The sequence below is a fragment of the Emiliania huxleyi genome (genome assembly GCF_000372725.1).
Source record: "Emiliania huxleyi CCMP1516 chromosome Unknown EMIHUscaffold_15, whole genome shotgun sequence".
Classification (NCBI taxonomy): domain Eukaryota; phylum Haptophyta; order Isochrysidales; family Noelaerhabdaceae; genus Emiliania; species Emiliania huxleyi.
Window position 1 is genome coordinate 477,605 of NW_005201092.1, and position 18,794 is coordinate 496,398.

Here is an 18,794-nt window from a genome sequence, read left to right on the forward strand (position 1 = left end):
GCGACGCCGCTTAAATACCTCTCGCTCTTCTCGGTCTCCTTCTGGCTCACGGTCGGCGTATACCAGACCGGCTCGCAAGCCTTCGGGCTCGGACTCGGAGCCTTTGGCCTGCCTCCCGAGAAGGCCGTGCCCGGCGGCACCACCGACAGCCAGGACTTCTTCAAGGACATCAACCTCATCGTGCTAGCCGTGGGCACTATGCAGGCGGGCCAGGATTTTGTCGCGTATAAGTGCCTGTGCCTCGTCGAGGCGAGCGGGACCAAGGAGCTCGCGTGGAAGGATCTCCACAAGTGGGCGATGATCGACCTCGCGTACCAGGCGTCGTCCTCGCGCTCTCCCCCGCCTTTCCCCCTCGCACCCATCCTCGCACCCACCAGCGACCCGTGACACCCCCCGCATCTAGGCGGGCGTCATCTTTGCCCTCTTCCTCGCCTTCTTCCCGTACTGCCTCTTCGGCCTGCCCGACTGGACGTGCATCGAGTCACCCTTCTTCGCGGCGCCGCTGATCAGCGTCTTCCTCGTCCCCGTCATGCTGCAGGCAAGCTGGATCGCCTCCTTCCTCAAGGCGCTCTTTGGCGGCGACATTGCGAAGTTCTCGAAGAACAACCACAAGTGGGACAAGCCGGCCGGCAAGACGGAGTGACGACGCTCGACTCTGGCGCATGGAGAGAGAAAGCACACTTGCCACCGTGCATTCTGGTTACGAGCCGCGCGCTCCGATTTTGTTGGGTGTGTCGGTGGTCTGTGTGTCTCGGTTTGTTCGGTCCGCGTTGAGGCCTCGCTACTGACGCGGACGACGCGGCCAAACCTCGGGCCGCGCCTGGCGAGGTACTTCCAGCCTGCTGTGTGGGGCAGTCTCGTTGACTCGGGGCACTTGGATCACTTGGAGTGCGGTCAGCAGCCTCACGCCCAGGGCCGGGGAGCTAAGAAGCGCAAAAAAGAAGCGCATGCGCACTTGGAGCACTTGGAGTGCAGTCATTAGCCTCACATCCAGGGCCGGGGAGCTAAGAAGCGCACCCAGCGGGCCGGATGATCGGGATCGGGTTGCGGGCAAGAAAGCCCTAGCCCCGGGGGTGCGCGTTCGCAGGGAAAGGGCCGTAAAGCCCGGGCCAGGCACAGAGACGGCAGCTAGGGCAGGGCACGCAGGGCGCCACCAGCGGTCTTGCTTGCAATGCCGCGCGCAGGGCGGAGAAGGGGGGAGAGGGCCGGATGCTGTATGGGCCACAGGTAGGGGTGGGTGCCGCGCCTCCGAAGGAGGGCTGGGTCGCGAGAGCCCTGCCGGGGACAGGGGAGAGGAGGCGGGTGTGCTCGTGCTCAGCGCGAGCGGCCGGCGCCGAGGTCCCAAAGCTGGACCTCGGCTACATACGGGGGGATGCACGGTGGGCGTACGTGGAGAGGGCGGGGGCGCGCGCCTCAGCTTGGTGCGGGTGGCGGAGGAGAAGGCTGCCCAGAGCTGCGCACCTGGCACAATGCGATGCGCGTTTGGTGAGAATTTCGCAAGGTGGCGCGTGTGCGCGCGCGCTCTGTGTGGTGCCCAGGCAGTCGGCCCAGCTAGGGTGAGGGGGCCTTCACCACTCCTACGAACTCTCACGAGGCACGCCTGCTGAGGAACGATGCGCGGTGTGCTGCTGCCGTTTATTGCCCGCGCCCTCTCAACGGAAAGTAAGGAAAAAACGCAACGCGGGCCCAAGCCTCCCTTCAGGCCGCGACAGAGGAGGAAACGACAGGAGGGAGAGCGACGAGAGTGGGACGACCGCGAGGTGGCATGAAGGTGCAGCGAGAATCGGAGAGGGACTGCCAAGAGAGATAGGAAGAGGCAGACGACCAAGGGTAGGAAGGGTGCCCACAGCGCACAGGACCCAAAAGAACCCAGCTTTCCGGCTCAAAAAGGGACGCACAAGCAAATCTGATGTTGGCTTGTTCCAATAGGAGCGAGGCCTCTTCCGTGGGGGGACCGAGTTCATAGGAAACTAGAAGCAGGGGGAGAGGGAGAGTCAGAGGAAGGGGGGGCACAGGAGAGGGAGAGTCTCTCACCCTCTCTCGCCACCCTTTCCCCCCCCTCTCTCTGTCTCTCTCTCCCCTGCATCTCCCCCGTCGGCCCGGGATTTCTTCTTTCCCAGCAACGACGCGGCCGATCTGCAGGCCATGCTGCGCAGTTGCTCCCTCGCCCTCCTAGCCCTGCACGGCGCGAGTGCCCTGCAGGTCGCCAAGCCCGCAATATCGACGCGGCGTGCGGACGGCCTCCGCTCCACCGCCATACTCGCCGTGTCTGCGACCGACGAAGGCCAGGCTTCGCTTCCCTCCTCCACTGCCAACCTAGTCAAGTCCATCGTCGGCTCGGGCGTGCTCTCGCTACCGGTCGGCCTCGCCGCCTTCAGCTCCTCGCGCGCGGCCCTTGTCCCGGCGCTCGCTCTCCTCTCCGTCGCCGGCACCGTGTCCGGTTACTGCTTCTCGATGGTGGCCCGCGTCTGCGCCGCCACCGACTCCTCCTCCTGGGGCGAGGCCTGGTCCAAGTCGGCCCGATGCCAGTCGTCGCGGGCGCCCGTGGCCCGAGCCGCCTCGGCACCCTCTCGGAAGCGTCGTCGTAGGTGGGCGAGAAGTCGTCGTGGGTGCCTCCGGCCCTCATCGGCCTGCTCACGCTCTCGGTCAGCATCCAGTACACCATGGTGATCGGCGACTCCTTCTCCTCCATCTTCTCGGCGCGACGCCCCTCCTCGCTGCTGGTCCCCCCCCCCCCCCCTCTTCACACCCCCACATCTGTGAACAGGCGTGGGGCCTCCCTGCGCTGCTCGCGAGTCGGACGGGCGCCATCGCCGCCCTGACGGCCTTTGGCACGCTGCCGCTCTCGCTGCTGCCCTCGCTCTCGGCGCTCTCCTTCACGTCGGCGCTCGGCGTCGCCGGACTGCTCTACACCGCCGCCTTCATGGTCCTCCGCATGTCCTCCTACGGGCCCGGCTCGGCGCTGCACGCCGCGGTGCCTCCGCCGCTGCGGCCGCGCTTCGAGGGCGCTCTCGCCTTCTCGCCCAAGGCGGCCGTCCTCCCCAGCCCTCCGCCCTGCTCCGCCACAACGTAGCCATGCCCTCCACTGTGTTTGGCGGTCATGGACCTTTCAACCGCTCGGTGTCCAACCGCCCGCCCGACGCGCTCGTGTGCAATCAACGCCCTCCCGCTCCGCCACCACGCCACCAGTAGCCCCGCCACCAGTAGCCCCGCCACCAGTAGCCGAGTCACTCGTGCTCGGCGGGAAGGTGTTCGTACTCGTCTCGATCCTCGCCTCCGCCTTCCTCTGCCACTTTGTCGCGCCCAACTTCTACAAGGAGCTCGCGCCCGGCGCCGGCGCAGCGCCCGCCAAGGAACGAACGACGCGCGCCGCTCCTCCTCGCTAGTCGCTCACCGCCGATGATCTAACCATCGAATGAGTAGGAGCGCAAGATGCGCCGCTTCTCGCTGCTGACGGCGGGACGCCTCTGGCCCCTCTCGTGCTGACAGCTCCTGCCTTCCCGACGCACGGCGCTCTCTCCTAGGCCGGAGGCTTCGCGCTCTCCGCCGCCCTGACCGCCGTCGTCATGGCGGCCGGGTTCCTCACCTTTGGAGGCGCGTGCGACGGCTTCATCCTCAACAACTACGCGCCGACCGACCGCCTCGCGCAGCTCGCGCGCGTCGCCATCGGCTCGCAGATCGTCTTCACGTACCCCTTCATCCACGTCGGTTTGCGTGATTCGGCGCAGGCGCTGCTCGCGTCGGTCTTCGGGAAGGCGCCGGCGCGCGTGCCGACGACCTTTGGCATCTTCGCCCTCACCACCGCCATCGCCATCTCGCTGACCAACCTCGGCCTCATCGCCGCCGTCACCGGCGCCCTCGTCTCCACCTCGATCGGCTACGTGCTGCCGAGCCTCATGCTCGGCCAGACTCTCGCGCGGCGGGTCCGCGCGGGCGGCGCCTCTCGCAGTGACAAGCTCGAGCTCCTCGCCGCGCGCGGCATCACCGCGCTCGGCGTCGCGCTCGCGGGCATCGGAGTGTGGAGCTGCTTCGTGTGAGGCAAGACGGGCGCCGAGCCTCGCGGCAGCCGTTCCTTCTCTCTCACTGACACCCAGCCCGCACAGATTGACCTCAAGGCCCATGTAGCGCGAGCTCGGCTCGCCCACACGCGCGCGCATTTCGCACAGTCACAAGTGTACGTGTGTCTCCGGCCGATCTCTTGAGGCCCAGTCCCGCGAAGGCGCTGCCGCGGGGTTTAATTTAACAAGAGCATGTTCAAACCGCACGCGGCTGGCCCCCCGTACGTCAGTAGGACGCGTCGGGCGATGCACCAACTTGATTCGTAGATGGCATCTAGTAGATCGGCGTCTCACGGCCGGGCCGCGGGACGGGGAGGGAGGGGGGGGTCGATCCGTAAATCCGTAATTCCGTTAAATTTGTAACGAAAAGCCACCAGGAGTCCCCCGCCACACCCATCCACCAGGCAGATAGAGACACAGCACTCGCGACACGCTGAGAAACCGGAGGCTGGCCTCTCCAACGCTCGCGCAACGCTGTCTGCACGTGCGCAGCTCTGGGGTCCGGGCGGCCCAGGCCACACGGTGGGAGGGTCAACGACCGTACGACTGTAACGCTACGTATATCTCTTAACAATCACTCTATATTCGTGCTTGCCGAGCTGCGCCTCTGCGAGTGCGACTAGCGCTGTGCCGCGCAGTCCCCGCTACCTCTCTGTGGCGGCCGCGGGGCGAAACGCAAGAGCGACGAATCGGCGCCCGACGCAGTGGGCGAGCGGCGGGAGGAGCGAGCGCTGCCGACGGAGGAGGCGTTGGAGGAGCGGACGGAGGCGCGGACCGAGTCTCGCGTCTCGGGGCGGGGTATGGGGAAGGGGGGACGCCTCCACACACAACGAGGCGGGGCGGGGGGAGGGGGGGAGGGGGGGGGGGGGGAGCAGCCCCTCGCACATCGCCACGTCCCCAGGCCACGAGGCCCACGGCATTGACGATGCAAGGCCGAGGATGAGCGGTGGGCGATGTGTGTGCGTGCGTGCGTGCGTGCGTGCGTGCGTGGGTGCGTGCGTGCGTGCGTGCGTGCGTGCGGCGCTCCTCCATCGCGCTCGAGAGCGGCTTGCGCGGCGGCGACATCTCGGGCCGCTCGAGGGTGTACCTAGTACCGCACCACCCAACGACCTCAACCCACACTGGGTTTGAGACCCTGGAGGTATGGTGCAGTGGCCGTACTTTGAGTCGAAGTTGGAGACGTCGAGAGCGCCGTCGGCGAGCGCGGGCAGCAGCGGCGGCTCGAGTCGGCGCAGTTCCAGCATCCGCCAGTTGAGGCCGCGGAAGAAGGCGTGCGCCTAGTACTTACCACACCTCCAGAGTCTCGAACCCAGTGTGGGTTCAGCTCCGTGGGTGGTGTGGTAGAAGGGGTGCGCCTTGATAATGGCGATCGCGTCCGACTCGAGAGAGCGCGGACGGCGGAGCGAGTGCGAGTGGGAGAGAGGGCCCCGCCCCCATCCCTCCCCGCACCCCGCGCCGGCTCCCGTACACCGGCGTGAGGCAGTAAAAGGGGGAGGTGTCTCGGTAGTCGGGTCGCGCGGTGGGGCGCCGGCGTTGTGTACAACATGTGTGAGCTCTCTCTAGACTCTACAACCCACAGGAGGTCACATGTCGCTCACACCGCTTCTCAGTGTGTACTGTGTACAGTGACTTTTTCTCAGCGCGGTCAGCCTCAGAGGGGGAGAGTCAAAGGGGTCGCACATTGAGCCGACGCGCCTCTGGCGACACACCTTGCGAGGTGCGGCGAGGACACCACAGGTGACAGCCGTGTCACCGACCTGCCGCCCACGCCTCGATCTTCTTGGGCAGCAGCTGGTCCGACAGGTCCTCTCCATGTCCTAGGCAGCCGTGGCCGCCCTTGCCCCACGTGAAGACGGTGCCGTCGGCGGTGAGGGCGAGGCTGTGCCGCTCTCCCGCCGACACAGCGACGACGCGCTGGCCAGCCAAGGCCTCGACCTTCTTGGGCAGCGGCTGGTACTGCCGATTGCCGTGGCCTAGCTTGCCATCCCCTCCACCGCCCCAGCTCCAGACACTGCCGTCGGCAGTGATGGCGAGGCCGTGCCGCTCTCCAGCCGACACAGCGATGACGCGCTGCCCAGCAAAGGCCTCGACCTTCTTGGGCAGCGGCTGGATCTGCTCGTCGCCGTGGGCCAGCTTGCCGAAGTCTCCATCGCCCCAGCTCCAGACACTGCCGTTGGCGGCGAGAGCGAGGCTGTGGCGCTGCCCAGCAGACACAGCGACGACGCGCTGGCCAGCCAAGGCCTCGATCTTCTTGGGCTGCCACTGGTCCCGCGTGTCGCCGTGACCCAGCCGGCCAGAGGCTCCACCGCCCCCAGCTCCAGACGGCGCCGTCGGCGGTGATGGCGAGGCAGTGGGTTGTTCCAGCCGACACAGCGACGACGCGCTTTCCCGCAAAGGCCTCGACCTTCTTCGGTAGCGGCTGGGTCTGTGTGTCGCCGTGGCCCAACCGGCCCCAGGCTCCATTGCCCCAGCTCCAGGCGGCGCCGTCGGCGGTGATGGCGAGGCTGTGCTCATATCTAGCCGAGACAGCGACGACGCGCGATTCGGCGAAGGCCTCCACCTTCTTCGGCTGGCATTCGTCCTGCTCGTCGTCGTCGTCATCGTCGTCGCCGTGGCCCAGCGCGCCCAAGCCTCCCTGGCCCCAGCTCCAAACGGCGCCGCTGCTGGTGAGGGCGAGGTTGTGGAATGCTCCAGCCGAGACGCTCACGGCGCGCTCGCCTCCCAGCGATGTAGAGGGGAGGCGGGTCGGCGTGATGAGCCGCGCCACGCCCTCGCCGTGGCCAAGGAGGCCTGGGACGTGAGCCGGCGCATTGCCGCACGACGCGAGCCGCCCCTCGCCGACGATGAAGACGCTGTGCCGTCCGCCTGCCGCCGCCCTCACCGGCGGGTTGGACTCGCACAGCAACGCAGCGAAGCACAGCCACCGCACGGCGCAGCCCTCGTCCTCTGGCTGCGCCGGCAGCTCGAAGCCGCGCTCTTGCGCCCACAAGCGGATGGCCTCCGCCGCGAGCGAGGCGTGGAAGAGGAGCGAGACGGCCGCGACGCGAGCGATGTCGATGGGGCTGTCGCAGCGAGCGAGGACGCGTTCGAGGAGGTCCGTGGGGAGGTCGAGGAGGCGGGCGGGCGGCGGCGTGTCTGGCGAGGGGGCAGCGGCGGCGGCGAGGCGGCGAGAGCGGCGCCGCGGATTGGCAGACATATATGCATATGCCGAATCGCAAGAAAGAAAACCGCCGTGCCGAGCAGTCTTCAAAAAGTTACTATTGTCCCCCCAGAGTCGAGCTGGCACCCACCAGACCAGCGACAGTGCCGTTCCGTTCCCCAAGCCTCACGCATTTTTTTCTTCTTGCAGCGACGCTGGTTTCGCTCGGTTCTTTTTGGCGAGGTACATGTAACTGGGGGCTGAGAGGCCGCGCCCGAATTGCAATGACGATGATCAGGGCCTTAGTCCTGCAAAACCAAAGGAAGGAGATAGCGTGTCGCCATCAAGCTCACTCCGCCATGTCCGCTCCTCTCACGCCACCCACGTGCGCCAAGCCCTCGCGGGGCTACATCACCGAACGCAAGGTCCAGGCCCGCGGCGCCGCCGCGGCCCGTGGCGCCACGGCGAAGAAGCCCGTCACGAGGTACGACGCTCCCTACACGACCGAGGACGGCAAGCCGCTCGGCCACTACGACGACTCGCTGGGTAAGTGGGTCGGCGAGCCGTTGTGGGAGCGCATCACCTGCCCGGCCCTCGCGGCGCTGGTCAAGAATGGCGACCTCGTTCCCGACCCGCAGACCGGTCACATCACGCAGAAGCAGTGCAAAGATGCCTTCGCAACGATTGGCGTCAAGGATGTCGGCGCTGCTGCGACCGCCGCCAACTTCAACTACCTGGGTGGGAATGAGCCCGCCAACTGGAAGCACGCTGGGTTCCCTGGCTCGTGGGGCGAGGAGTGGCAGGGCAACAAGTGGACGGGGCCCCGCAAGTGCGCTAAGGAGGACAGAGAATGCGGCATGGTGCCCAACGGGCTGCCAGTCTGCGGGACCAAGGACGGGAAGGAGTACTCCCAGTGTGACGTCGACGCTTTCCTCGACGAGCTCCACATCAACGTCTACTTCATGAATGTGACCAACAAGCAGTGGTACACCAGCAGCCCCTTCAACTGCTGCACGCTCGAGCCGCAAGGCATCGTCAATCCGAACCCGTACAACAACATGGAGCACTCCAAGTCGACCGGCATCCGCGACTTCCGCCTCAAGACCGGCGGCTTCGCGGGCTTCTGGAACTGCGTGCTCAGCGCCTTCCCGTTCAAGGAGCAGTTCTGCGGCGAGAACACCTGCCAGGTCAAGAGGGACATCACGCCGTCCAAGCAGCAGATGAACGAGTTTCTCAACTTCGCATTCCAGAGTCGAGAGAACGGGGACGCGAAGAAGGCGCCCACTTACAACGCGCCCTGCATCTCGCGGAACGTCTGCCTCGGCTTCCCCCTCAACCGCTGCGGCGCAAACTGCCTGAACGGCAAGCCGCCTGATGACGCCGTCCTGCACCACACCTGGAACCCCAACTTTCTGCAGCGGGAGACGCCCGAGGTCGATAACGCCGTGCACTGGTTCAACATCGACAACCAGCAGACGCTGCAGTCTCTCTACGCCGAGATCACGAACGACCGCTTCCCGGGCCCGAAACAGATCGAGTACCTCCAGGGCGGCGAGAAGGACAACTACATCGTGCCCGGGCAGTTTGCGAAGCGGCCGACGGACGACGGCAACCTCGAGGCGGCCGTCAAGGCGCTCTTCGTGGAGTTCGGCTACCCGGCGGACCAGTGTGAGTCGATCCACTCCGCGCCGCCAAAGAACAAGCACGAGGCGATGGCCCGCTCGTGGACGATGCCTGTCAAGGAGTGGCGCGCCCTGTGGATCGATTCCGAGTACCCGAAGGCGGTGCAGGACCGCAAGCAGAAGGCGAAGGCTGGCGAGTGCCCGTTCCGCGCAAAGCCGGCCGCGTCCTTTGTGCCCGTCCCCGACCAGCCGTGGCTGAAGCGGAGCACTGAGGACCCAGACGTGTACCTCCGCCACGGCGAGAAGTTCCCCGTGCGCCTGCCCTCGACGGCGCCGGCGGCTTGAACCGCCTCACCCTCTCAGCGCCGTGGGCGGGGGCTGAGGACCGAGGTCCTCGACGGTGATGATTGATATGTCTAGTGCGTACACGTGGCTGTGTTTGTAGAGTTGGTTGGGTTGTCGTGTGGTCCGCCGGTCGCACGGTCTCCTGCTCTCCGTTCCCTTAAGAAGCCTTTCTGCTTTCAGAGTCAAGAAGCGATCGCGCGAAATCCGGGCAAATCTCACCACAGCCAGTCAGCCACCTGCCGAGTGCCACCGTTCACTCGGCAGGGGGCCGCAACTGCCTCTGGAAGGCACCGAGAGGTACCGAATGGCGCAATGACCGAAAACAAATTGTGTAACGCGAGCCGGGAACAGCCCATGCGACATCTAGTGCGACATGGTGTGCACACAGGTGGATTTTGGGGCGCTGTCTGCCCTCTAGAGACAGAAGTCAGAACGCACGGTCTCGGTGTAGAAGACCATTCTCCAATTCTCAAACACCACTATGTCTTGCTGTGGTGTGTTATTAGCCCATCCACCGGGGGGGGCGGGAGACGGAGAGTGGGGAGACTCCGGAAAACCGGACGAGGGACGTCTAACCGGCAATCGCGCCCGTGGCAAGGACGGCGTTCCCAAAGGCATCCGTGACGGGGACGCCTTGCACCATGAGGAAGGACGCCTTCTCAAAGCCCACGACGCCGCGAAAGTCGGCGCGGTCGATGTTCGCGTGGTCGAAGATGGAGTCGGTGATGGTGGCGCCGCGGAAGGACGTGCCGAACAGATTCGCGTTCGCAAACTCGGCGAGGTGCGCCTACGGGGAGGTGGAAGCTTGACCACGCGCCGCTCTATCGCATGCGGCCCCACAGCACATTTCCTGGCAAGGCCCCAGAGCAGTGCGCCTTTGACCCGTCTCGGCTCTTTCTCGGCCAGAGACCATGTACCTCGGCGATATCTCGATCTCGGCTAGGGGCCTCGTCTCGCCTTCGAGAAGTCGCACCCAACGGCGTGCGCCTTGTGGAAGAGCGCGCCGAATAATATAATGTATAATAATAAATAATAAATAATAACGGCGTGCGCCTTGTGGAAGAGCGCGCCCCCCGGGAAGAAGGCCCCCGCGGAAGGTCGAGTTGGCGATGTGTTGCAATAGATGCCAGACATGTCGCACGGCCCGTTCAGGTTGACCTTCATTAATTTAAATTAATTGATGAATTAATTCTTCCAGACATGTACACGGCTGCTCGTGCGTTGTCGGCAGAGGTCGCGATCTCGGCTAGATCTCTCGGCTGTGTCTCGGCTAGGTCTCGTGAGATCGCGATCTCGGCTGGATCTCTCGGCTGTGTCTCGGCTAGGTCTCGTGCGTTATCGAAGGAGGTCGCGATGATGCGGGCGCCCTGCAGACGCGCGTCGACGATCGCGGCGCGGTCGAGCGAGGAGTTCAGGAAGAGGGAATTCGGAAGAGGGGACAAGAATTGCTGACGGTAAGCCATGATCGGGGACGGCCGACGTCCAAATGTCTCTTCCGCTCGCGCTCAGCGCGTTCGTCGCGCCAATCGCGGCGCCAGCCGTGACAGACGCGCCGGCTGGGACAGAGCGAGGGATCTGGGACTTCAACCCGTGGGGCGGAGGAGGACCAGCGGGACCGCCGTCGCCGCCCGCCCCACCTCCGTCGCCGCCTCCTCCGCCGCCACCTCCTAGTCCGCCGCCTCCAGCTCCTCCGCCACCCTCGCCCTCGCCGCCGCCTAGCAATCCGCCGCTGCCTCCGCCACCTCCACCGCCGCCGCCCCCGCCGGGCTTGCCGCCTTCGCCGCCGCCTCCGCCGCCGCCCAGATTTGGCCACACCCACACCCTCGCCGACACGTCGGGACACGTGCAGGCTGGAGCCGCCGCTCGGAGTGAAATTCCGCGCGACGTCGTATCACGCATTGCACGTTGCTATGTCGTAGGACTGGATGGCAGGAGTTTCCAAGAGCGAAATTCCCGAGGAGAACCTCAACCCGAAGAAGGCTCCCACTGCCGCCCTTGACGCTCTCCCTGCCGCCTCTCCCTCCTGACATGACTCGACCGCCTTGCTGTCATTCCATAATGCCTGCTACCTCCATCCCCCCCCCCCCCCCCGCCAAGGAGGAAGCCAGGATGTACGGCATTTTCCTCGGCTTTGGCTTAATGGCAACCGAGACGGTGAGACACCCCGTGGTGCTAGGGAGGCGGCGAGAGAGCCCGGCTACCCCGCACGCCGCCGCGGCGGCCTGGACCTCTCTCCACCTGCTGCGAGCCACCCACACGACACGCCCTCGTCTCGCCCCCTCATCGCAGGCGATTGTCATTTTGTTCATACTCGCGCAGTGCTGCTGCAGTGCGGCCGAGGAGGAGCACAAGCGGGACGCGAAGCTGCTCGACGAGAACCGGCTCACCTCCTCGGCCTACCCGCCCGCTGGAGGCAATAGCTGCACAGACACAAGCTCTCACCAACAGCTGCACTGGCGGCTCAGTACTTTGCACGGGGCTCCCGCCGGTCTCAGATGTGGGTGGGGAGGGAGCCGAGCCTGTATCCACACCTCAGCGTGCGGGTTGTATCTGACCGTGCGTTTCCTGTAGGTGGCCGGCCTAGCGGCCGCTACGCGCTCGGCAATATGCAGAATGCACCATTCACCCAAAAGGTGGGCGGCATGGCGACCACGCCGGCGCCAGGCCTTCCAGTGCTGAATGCATAGCTGTCAGGTGGAATATGGAGGGAGCGAGGAGTGCCGGTGCACTCAGCTTCGGTGCCGGTGGAGGGCGGCACCCTATCGCCCACGCACACGCGGAGCACAGCACACCTCTTCGCGCTAAGCCAAACAAATGCTATGCGCGGGCGTGGCGACTCCGAGGCCTGCTCCCTGGGCCCTCAGCAGCTCGTTGCTCTGAATGATATTTTGGCATCTTCATCGCGCGAGCGAGCGCGCATCCGAGAGGTCCCGAAAAACGCGAAATAAAGAGGAGATTCAACACAAGGAGAATTGTGTTGAAACCGCTCCCGATGGGTGATAGCCTGGCGCCCGGCAAAATCAAACTTTCTCGCCCGATGACACAATAGCGGAAAAAATCCCCAGCGCAATCTGGTATAAACCTCGAGAGAGAGAGAAGGAGCATGAAAAGCAGTCCTCCTCCGGGAATGTACGTAAGAGCCACATACATTGAAAAGTTTCCGCCCACTGTGACTCTGTGATTTTATTTTGTGTGAGCGCTGTGTGTTGCTCAGCGTCCCGGTGAGTACGGCGATCAGAGCTCCCCCGGTCGTCGCGCTAAACCGTAACCCGCCGAGGCGGGCCGGATCCACGCGTTGCCAGACTACCCCGTTCCGCCCGTTGAGGCCGCTCGTCTAGCCAATCAGCCTTAAGCGAGCGGCCTGGCCGTTGGAATGGCCGGGTGGAGAGAGGGGCGGAGTCGGCTCGGAAGCGCGACTGCAGCCACGGGGACTGCCCGCCCACTCTCGTCGGGTTGAGATCTCTTCTGGCAATAGTTCATGTAAAGCCGTATCATGTGACTGCACTCAAGAGTGCTCCAAGACCAAGTCGCAAAAGTGAGTGTGCTCAACTAAGTGCTCTAGCGCTGCAATGTGCTCTCTCGCCGCAGTCTCGCATAGTCTCACACTCACGGGGCGGGGTGCGCACCTGTCGTGAGGCGTGTCGGCAGTTTCGGGGAGCTCTATTTTTCACGGAGTGTTCTCACTTTCTTCATTTTCGCAGATTCGAGATTGAGATACGGAAAGCCGAAAAGCGAAATTGAGCCGTAATACGAAAAAAACAGTAGCACCACTGAGCACTGCGTCGGGATCTGTCTGAGTGTCTGTTGCGGACGCCTTCCCCCCGGCCGCCCCCCTAGCTCTTCTGTCTCTTCGACGAGGGGCTGGCGCGGAAGAAGCCTGCGAGAGTGGCCGCGGCCGCCTTTGGCGGGCGAGGCACGGGCTCGCCGGCTATCTCGTGCGCCAGGCGCTTGAGCGCCTCGGCGTTGCGCGGCATGGCGGCCTGTTCCGAGTCGTTGAGCACAAACGCCCAGACCTCGATCCCGCGCATGCGCCAGCCGTGGACCACCGCCGCCAGCCGGCGCAACTCGTCCTCGCCGTAGTCGTAGGCGTGGTCGTCGCACCCGCCGTGTAGCCGCACGTACGCAAACGGCGCCGTCTGGGGCCAATGCCGGTCAAGGTCGGAGGGAGGGTACTCGCTGCGCGCCTCGCCCCTCGCGCCCTGCTCCACAGTCGCGCGCCCCATGCTGTCCGGGTGCGCCACGAGCGCCCAGCCGCGCCGCCGGAGCCAGTCGGCCAGGCCGCGCTGCGGGTCGAGCCACGAGGCGTGGCGCACCTCGAGCGCGACTCGCAAGGCGGGCGACGCGGCGGGCGACGTGGCCGGCGATGCTGCGGGGGCGGCGGCTGGCGCGGCGGCGAGCGCGCTTGCGGCGCCCTGCTCCGCCTCCTCGACGGCAGCGGCGATGTCTTCGAGGAGGGCGGCGTCGGCGACGACGGAGCGCGGGAACTGCAGCAGGAGCGGGCCGAGGGGGGCGCCGAGGGAGAGCGCACGCGCGAGAAAGGCCGTCAGCGCGCCGAGAGCAGACGGGTCGCGCGGGTTCGCCGCGTGTGTGAAAGCTGCGGGCGCCTTCAGGCAGCAGCGGAAGCCGCGGCCGGAGCGGGCGCGCCACGCAGCAACGGTGGCGGGCGAGGGCAGCGCGTACGCCGTGGAGTTGATCTCGACCGCGCAGAAGCGCTCCTGGCAGGAGAGGGTGCGGGAGAGGAGCAGGAGGAGGAGGGGAGAGGGTGCCGTCTCTTCTCGCCCGACTCTTCTCTTCTCGCCTCCTCTTCTCGCCTCCTCTCCTCTCTGCTCGCCGCCTCTCTTCTCGCCTCCTCTCCCCTCGCCTCCTCTCCTCTCGCCTCCCCTCCTCTCGACCGCTCCTGAAGAAAGTCGAGCGCCGCGTCGCCCTTGGCTCGCCTCGCTCCAGGGGCGAAGAAGGGGCCCGCCCAGTGGCCGCTGACCGCTGCGAAGCCAGCCGGACCGACAAAGAGCGGCGGGAGGGCCCTCGGCGCGACTCCGACGGCGAGGTACGCGCTCGCCTCGAGCCGGACCTCGCCGCCTCCGAACCGCTGGTCGAGGGCAGAGAGGACAGCGGAACGCAGCAGCGCGGCCCGCTCGTCGCCTGATGCATGCATCACCCGCCTCGTCGGCACGAGGGAGCTACCGGCCCGCAGCAGCGCGGCCTCGCTCCTCGCCGAGGCGTGCGAGTAGCGCGCGCGTGCCGGGCGCTCCCAGAGCGAACCGCTCCCAAAACGCCTCTGCGCTGCCGCAGGTCAGCGTGCGGGTGACGGGACCGCGCACGTGCGGCTCGAGGCCGGCGGCGCGCAGCAGCGCGGAGAGCACCGCGGGAGACCCGTCGATGCGCCGCGCCGCGCCGGCGGGAGGCGCCGTCGCCTCCTCCCCGAGCGTCTCCCTCGCCACGGTCGGGATGAGCTGGAACGCGGCCGTCTCTTCGGCCGAGCCCCAGGCGGAGAAGGCGATGGCGCCGCCGGGCCGCACGCAGCGGCTCAGCTCGGCGATCCTGTGCACGCTGTGGTGCGAGTGAGGAGACGCTGTTCACGGTCGGGAGCCACCGCGGCGCAGTCGGCGAGCCCGGCCGCCACGTCCGGAAAGAAGATGACGCCAAAGCCAGACGTCGCGAGGAGCGACCCACCCGCAAGGTCGAGCGGGAGAGCGGTGCCCTCTGCCACCCGCGTCGCCAGCTCGTGGCCCGCCGCACTCGCCCGTTCCGAAGCCACACGCAGCATCTCGCCCGAGCCGTCGGTCGCGGTCACTTTCGCTCCACGCCGAAGCGCCTCGAGCGCAACCGCACCGCTGCCGGCCGCCACGTCGAGCACGTGCGCGCCCGTCAGAGCCACGCCGCCGAGCGCCTCGCACGCCGCGTCGAGCAGAGGAGCGGCGAATTGGGAGGTGAAGGGCTCGACCCGCTCGGCGTAGGCCTCGGCGACGCTGTCCCAGGCATGGTTGGACATCGCTCAAATTTTTCTCTTCTTTTTACCGCGCTAGGTTCTTACCTTTCTACCAACCTACCAGCGCCCTTGTCGTGCCAGTGTGCTGTGAGAGAGGCTTGTATTTCAAGAATTTTTTTTACTCCAACCAAGAACTCGAGCACTTGAGCACTTGATAGGGTCGATTAGTTAGAGATTTGTCCAACTTTTTCTTCTTTTTTACTCCAACCAAGAACTCGAGCACGTGAGCACTTGATAGGGTCGATTCCGCATGGTACGGGACCCCTCGATCGTCTCGCCCTCCCTCACTGGTGTGTTCATTGGGGGGCGGGGGTCATAACAAACACGGTACAGGATCGAGGTGCACGCTGCTGAGGGACCCCCCAGAGGGTAGATCGAGCAGTGTCGTCCCCCCTTCTCCATCATCTCCCTGGGAGACGTCGGCGGCGATGGCGGTGTGACCGATCGAGCTACAAGAGGAGCTTTGTTCAGCAGGATCCGGGCTAGTCTGGCGCACTACCTCACTGGGCCTGGAGACCGCCGGGACGCCTCCCCTCACCGCCTCTCTCTCTCTCTCTCTCTCTCTCTCTCTCTCCGCCTCGGATTTATGTGGGATCGAACCACTCCGGGATGGGCAAGCCCATCGTGATTAATTGTCAAAATTCCCTGTTGTGCCAAGAGGGGAGAGGGCTCGGACGGAGCGCGTGGCGAAAGAGGGCAGGGAATGGGCGCGGGGGAGGGAGGGGGGGGCTCAGCCGTGCAAAAAGCATCAATTAATAATATTAATGAAGAGATATTGCTCGGCCGTTCATGAAGTCCGTCTCGATCTGGAGGAGACGGGTCAACCCCGTGGAGGACCAGATCACGTTCACATTGTCGTAGCCGGAGACGGGATGTCGGATGTTGACCTTTAGCTCGTGGAAGCCAACCTTCCCCGTTGGTTTCCCCCCCCCAAACCATCGGCCAACTTTTACCGAATGCCAAAGTTGCATTTTACCATTCTGGCAAATTCGACGATGAAACGCGACAACCGTCTTTTCTGTTTTCTGTTTTCCAAAACGCCCGCCCGCCCGCCACCCCGAGGCGGCTCGGCCCCCCACTGACCGAGAGATCAAAAACGCTCGGCCAAGGCGCACATGTGTGGCTGCTTGGTGGCTCGAATCCTCGCCCTGGCCCCCCTGCTCGGTGCCCCCTGCCCCCCTGCTCTCGCGGCCTCTCGCCACACAAATCACATTTTTTCTCATGAAAGGTGACTGCTCAACGCGCGCCCGGTGTGCCGTCTCGGCTGCGAGTGGGAGTGCGTCTCCACTGGCCCGAGACCCCGCGCGCACGCACCACACCCCCCGCGGGTCCTCGGCCGCTCGGCCAGTGCGGCCACCGTGCGCGTGAACTCGCGCGAGCCCGCACGACGAGCTCCCCGCCACGGTCGTGCTCCCCTTCGTGGCTCGTGGCCTCAAGTGCTGCCGCCGCCGCCCGAGACGCCCCCCATCGCCTGCCGCTTGGCCGCCTGGCTTTGGAAGGAGCCGAAGTTCCGGTTCCACTCCTCGAAGGCGGCCAGCTCGCCCGGCCCGACGCTCGCGCGGATCGCGCCGAGAGCGTCCTCGAAGTCCGAGAGGCGGATCGGGCGCATCTCGCTCGAGTGCACCCCGCTGAGCAGCGCCGCCTCGAAGCCCGGATCGCGGCATGGCCCCATCGCTGCTTCACGGCACAGCGCCGCCATGTCGGAGCCCGAGTAGCCGTCGGTCGCCTCGAGGAGCGAGCCGATGTCGGCCTCGCCGATCGCGTGCACCAGGTCCGCGAGGCCGCGCGTGAGCATCTCGCGTCGCCCGGCCGCGTCTGGCAGCGGGATGAGCAGCCGCTTGGAGAGGCGGCGGCGGGCCGCGTCATCGAGCTAGGGCGGAGGGGGCGAGGGTGAGGGTGAGGGCTGGGGTGAAGGGCGAGGGGTGAGGGGTGAGTCCAAGGTGTGGTGGATGTGAACGCAGAACGGCGACCATAGCTCACAGGTCGGGTCTGTACCGCGGAGCTGCAGCTTCTGCTAGTGCCACACGTGCTAACCTGCTGCGGCCGGTTGGTTGCGCCGACGAAGAGGAGGCTCTCGTTGGCGTCGGCGCCCGCGACGCCGTCCATCTGGACCAGAATCTCATTCTTGACTCGGATGGTCGAGTCGTGCTCGCCCTCGCGCCGCTGGCCGAGCACCGAGTCCACCTAAGGTAAGGTGAGGTAAGGTAAACTTCTCCACACACACAAGGTGTTGGGCAAGGGGGGGCGACCCTGGCGTCTCCACGTCTAGACGACAGGAGCCCCACGGCATTTCAAGTGCAAGGCCCAATGCGCGTGGGTGAGCGGTGTGTGTGGTGGTGGGGGGGGGGGGGGGGAGTCCACCTCGTCAATGAAGATGACGGACGGCTTGCGCGCGCGCGCCACGCCAAAGAGTGCGCGGACGAGCCGCTCGGAGTCGCCCATCCACTTGGACATGAGAGACGAGGCGGAGATGGAGAAGAAGGTGGCGTTGCCCTCGGCGGCGATCGCCTTTGCGATGAGCGTCTTGCCGGTGCCGGGCGGGCCGAAGAGCAGCAGCCCGCGAGGCGGCCTCCGCTGACCGGTGAAGATGTCCGGGCGGAGGAGCGGCCAGACCGTGATCTCGCGCACGGACTGCTTGGCGTAGCTTAGCCCGGCGATCTCCTCCCAGGTCACGCCGGGCGAGGCGTCCACCACTTCGTTGAGGATCACCTCGGCGAGCCGCGCCTTGGAGAAGAAGGAGGTGAGGGGGGAGGGGGGGGGGAGAGGGGCGGGGGGTGGTGGGGAGGGGGGGGGGAGAGGTGAGTTGTGGCTCGACGCCGCGCATGGCCGGGTGCTCCATCAAGGCAGCCACCTCGGGCGAGACTTCGCCCTCGCCGCCGCCGCCGCCGCCGCCGCCGCCGCTGATGCCTCCACCGCCTCCACCGCCTCCACCGCCTCCACCGCCTCCACCGCCTCCACCGCCTCCACCCCCACCGCCGTTCCCGCCGCCTCCTCCAACGCCCCGCGGGCGGGCGAACGGCCGCCGCAGCCCCGCGGCCCGCGCCCCCCCCGAGGTGCCGCCACCGCCCGAGGTGCCGCCACCGCCGTCGGGAGGACCATTCAGGGCGGCGTGCAGCCCCGGGGGCCCGCCGCCCCCCCGCCCGCCACCGCTGTAGTGGCCACCGCCGCCTCCGCCCCCTCCGCCGCCTCCGCCACCTCCGCCACCTCCGCCGCCCCCTCCGCCGCCCTTGCCGCCCTTGCGCATCAGGTCGATTTGGCGCCGATCCCGCGCCGACATGAAGCCGCCCGCGCTCTCCGCCGCGGAGGCCGCCGCGTGACGAGGCTCTTGACGAGGCTGCGCCTCCACGCGGCGCGTCTCGCCTTGCGCGTGGTGGGCGTGCGGAGGCGCTCGCTGCTGCGCGCCCCACCCCGCCCCGCGACCGCCTTGCTCGGCGGGCAGGCGGCCCGCTCCGCCGCCGGCCCTCGGAGGTGCCTAGGGGACGTGCAACGGACGTGTCCTGGACATGTCCGGGACATGTGCGGTCCGGCCCTCGGAGGTGTGCCGCCGACGCTGCCAGAGCCGGGCCGCACCGGAGCCCGCCAGCCGCCGGCGCAGGCTGCGCGGCGATTGGGGGCGGGCCTCCGTCGGAGCTCAGCGCCGGTTG

At 66.5% G+C, this 18,794-nt stretch overlaps 5 protein-coding genes across 5 annotated transcripts; 2 read left to right on the top strand and 3 right to left on the bottom strand.

Moving 5' to 3' along the window:
* Positions 1–2,145: 2,145 nt before the first annotated feature.
* EMIHUDRAFT_98651 (hypothetical protein) lies at positions 2,146–4,037 on the top strand (the record flags this gene model as incomplete). Its single annotated transcript, XM_005786616.1, has 4 exons — positions 2,146–2,544; positions 2,589–2,723; positions 2,768–2,974; positions 3,525–4,037. The coding sequence occupies 4 exons, from the start codon at positions 2,146–2,148 to the stop codon at positions 4,035–4,037; spliced, it is 1,254 nt and encodes a 417-aa protein (XP_005786673.1).
* Positions 4,038–7,534: 3,497 nt separating this feature from the next.
* Positions 7,535–9,342, top strand: EMIHUDRAFT_433940 (hypothetical protein). Its single transcript, XM_005786617.1, has one exon. The coding sequence runs from the start codon at positions 7,557–7,559 to the stop codon at positions 9,162–9,164; it is 1,608 nt and encodes a 535-aa protein (XP_005786674.1). The 5' UTR covers positions 7,535–7,556; the 3' UTR covers positions 9,165–9,342.
* Positions 9,343–9,578: 236 nt separating this feature from the next.
* On the bottom strand, positions 9,579–10,328 carry EMIHUDRAFT_201928 (hypothetical protein; the record flags this gene model as incomplete). The annotated part of the gene is made up of 3 exons (XM_005786618.1): positions 9,579–9,643; positions 9,741–9,951; positions 10,323–10,328. The coding sequence occupies 3 exons, from the start codon at positions 10,326–10,328 to the stop codon at positions 9,579–9,581; spliced, it is 282 nt and encodes a 93-aa protein (XP_005786675.1).
* Positions 10,329–12,997: 2,669 nt separating this feature from the next.
* EMIHUDRAFT_98653 (hypothetical protein) lies at positions 12,998–15,153 on the bottom strand (the record flags this gene model as incomplete). Its single annotated transcript, XM_005786619.1, has 3 exons — positions 12,998–13,879; positions 14,143–14,303; positions 14,742–15,153. 3 exons carry the CDS (start codon positions 15,151–15,153, stop codon positions 12,998–13,000), a joined length of 1,455 nt encoding a protein of 484 aa, XP_005786676.1.
* A 1,429-nt stretch (positions 15,154–16,582) lies between these two features.
* EMIHUDRAFT_63324 (hypothetical protein) lies at positions 16,583–17,841 on the bottom strand (the record flags this gene model as incomplete). The annotated part of the gene is made up of 3 exons (XM_005786620.1): positions 16,583–17,020; positions 17,185–17,334; positions 17,512–17,841. Coding segments are annotated over 3 exons (918 nt in total), but the record flags the coding sequence as incomplete, so codon positions are not given.
* Positions 17,842–18,794: the final 953 nt, after the last annotated feature.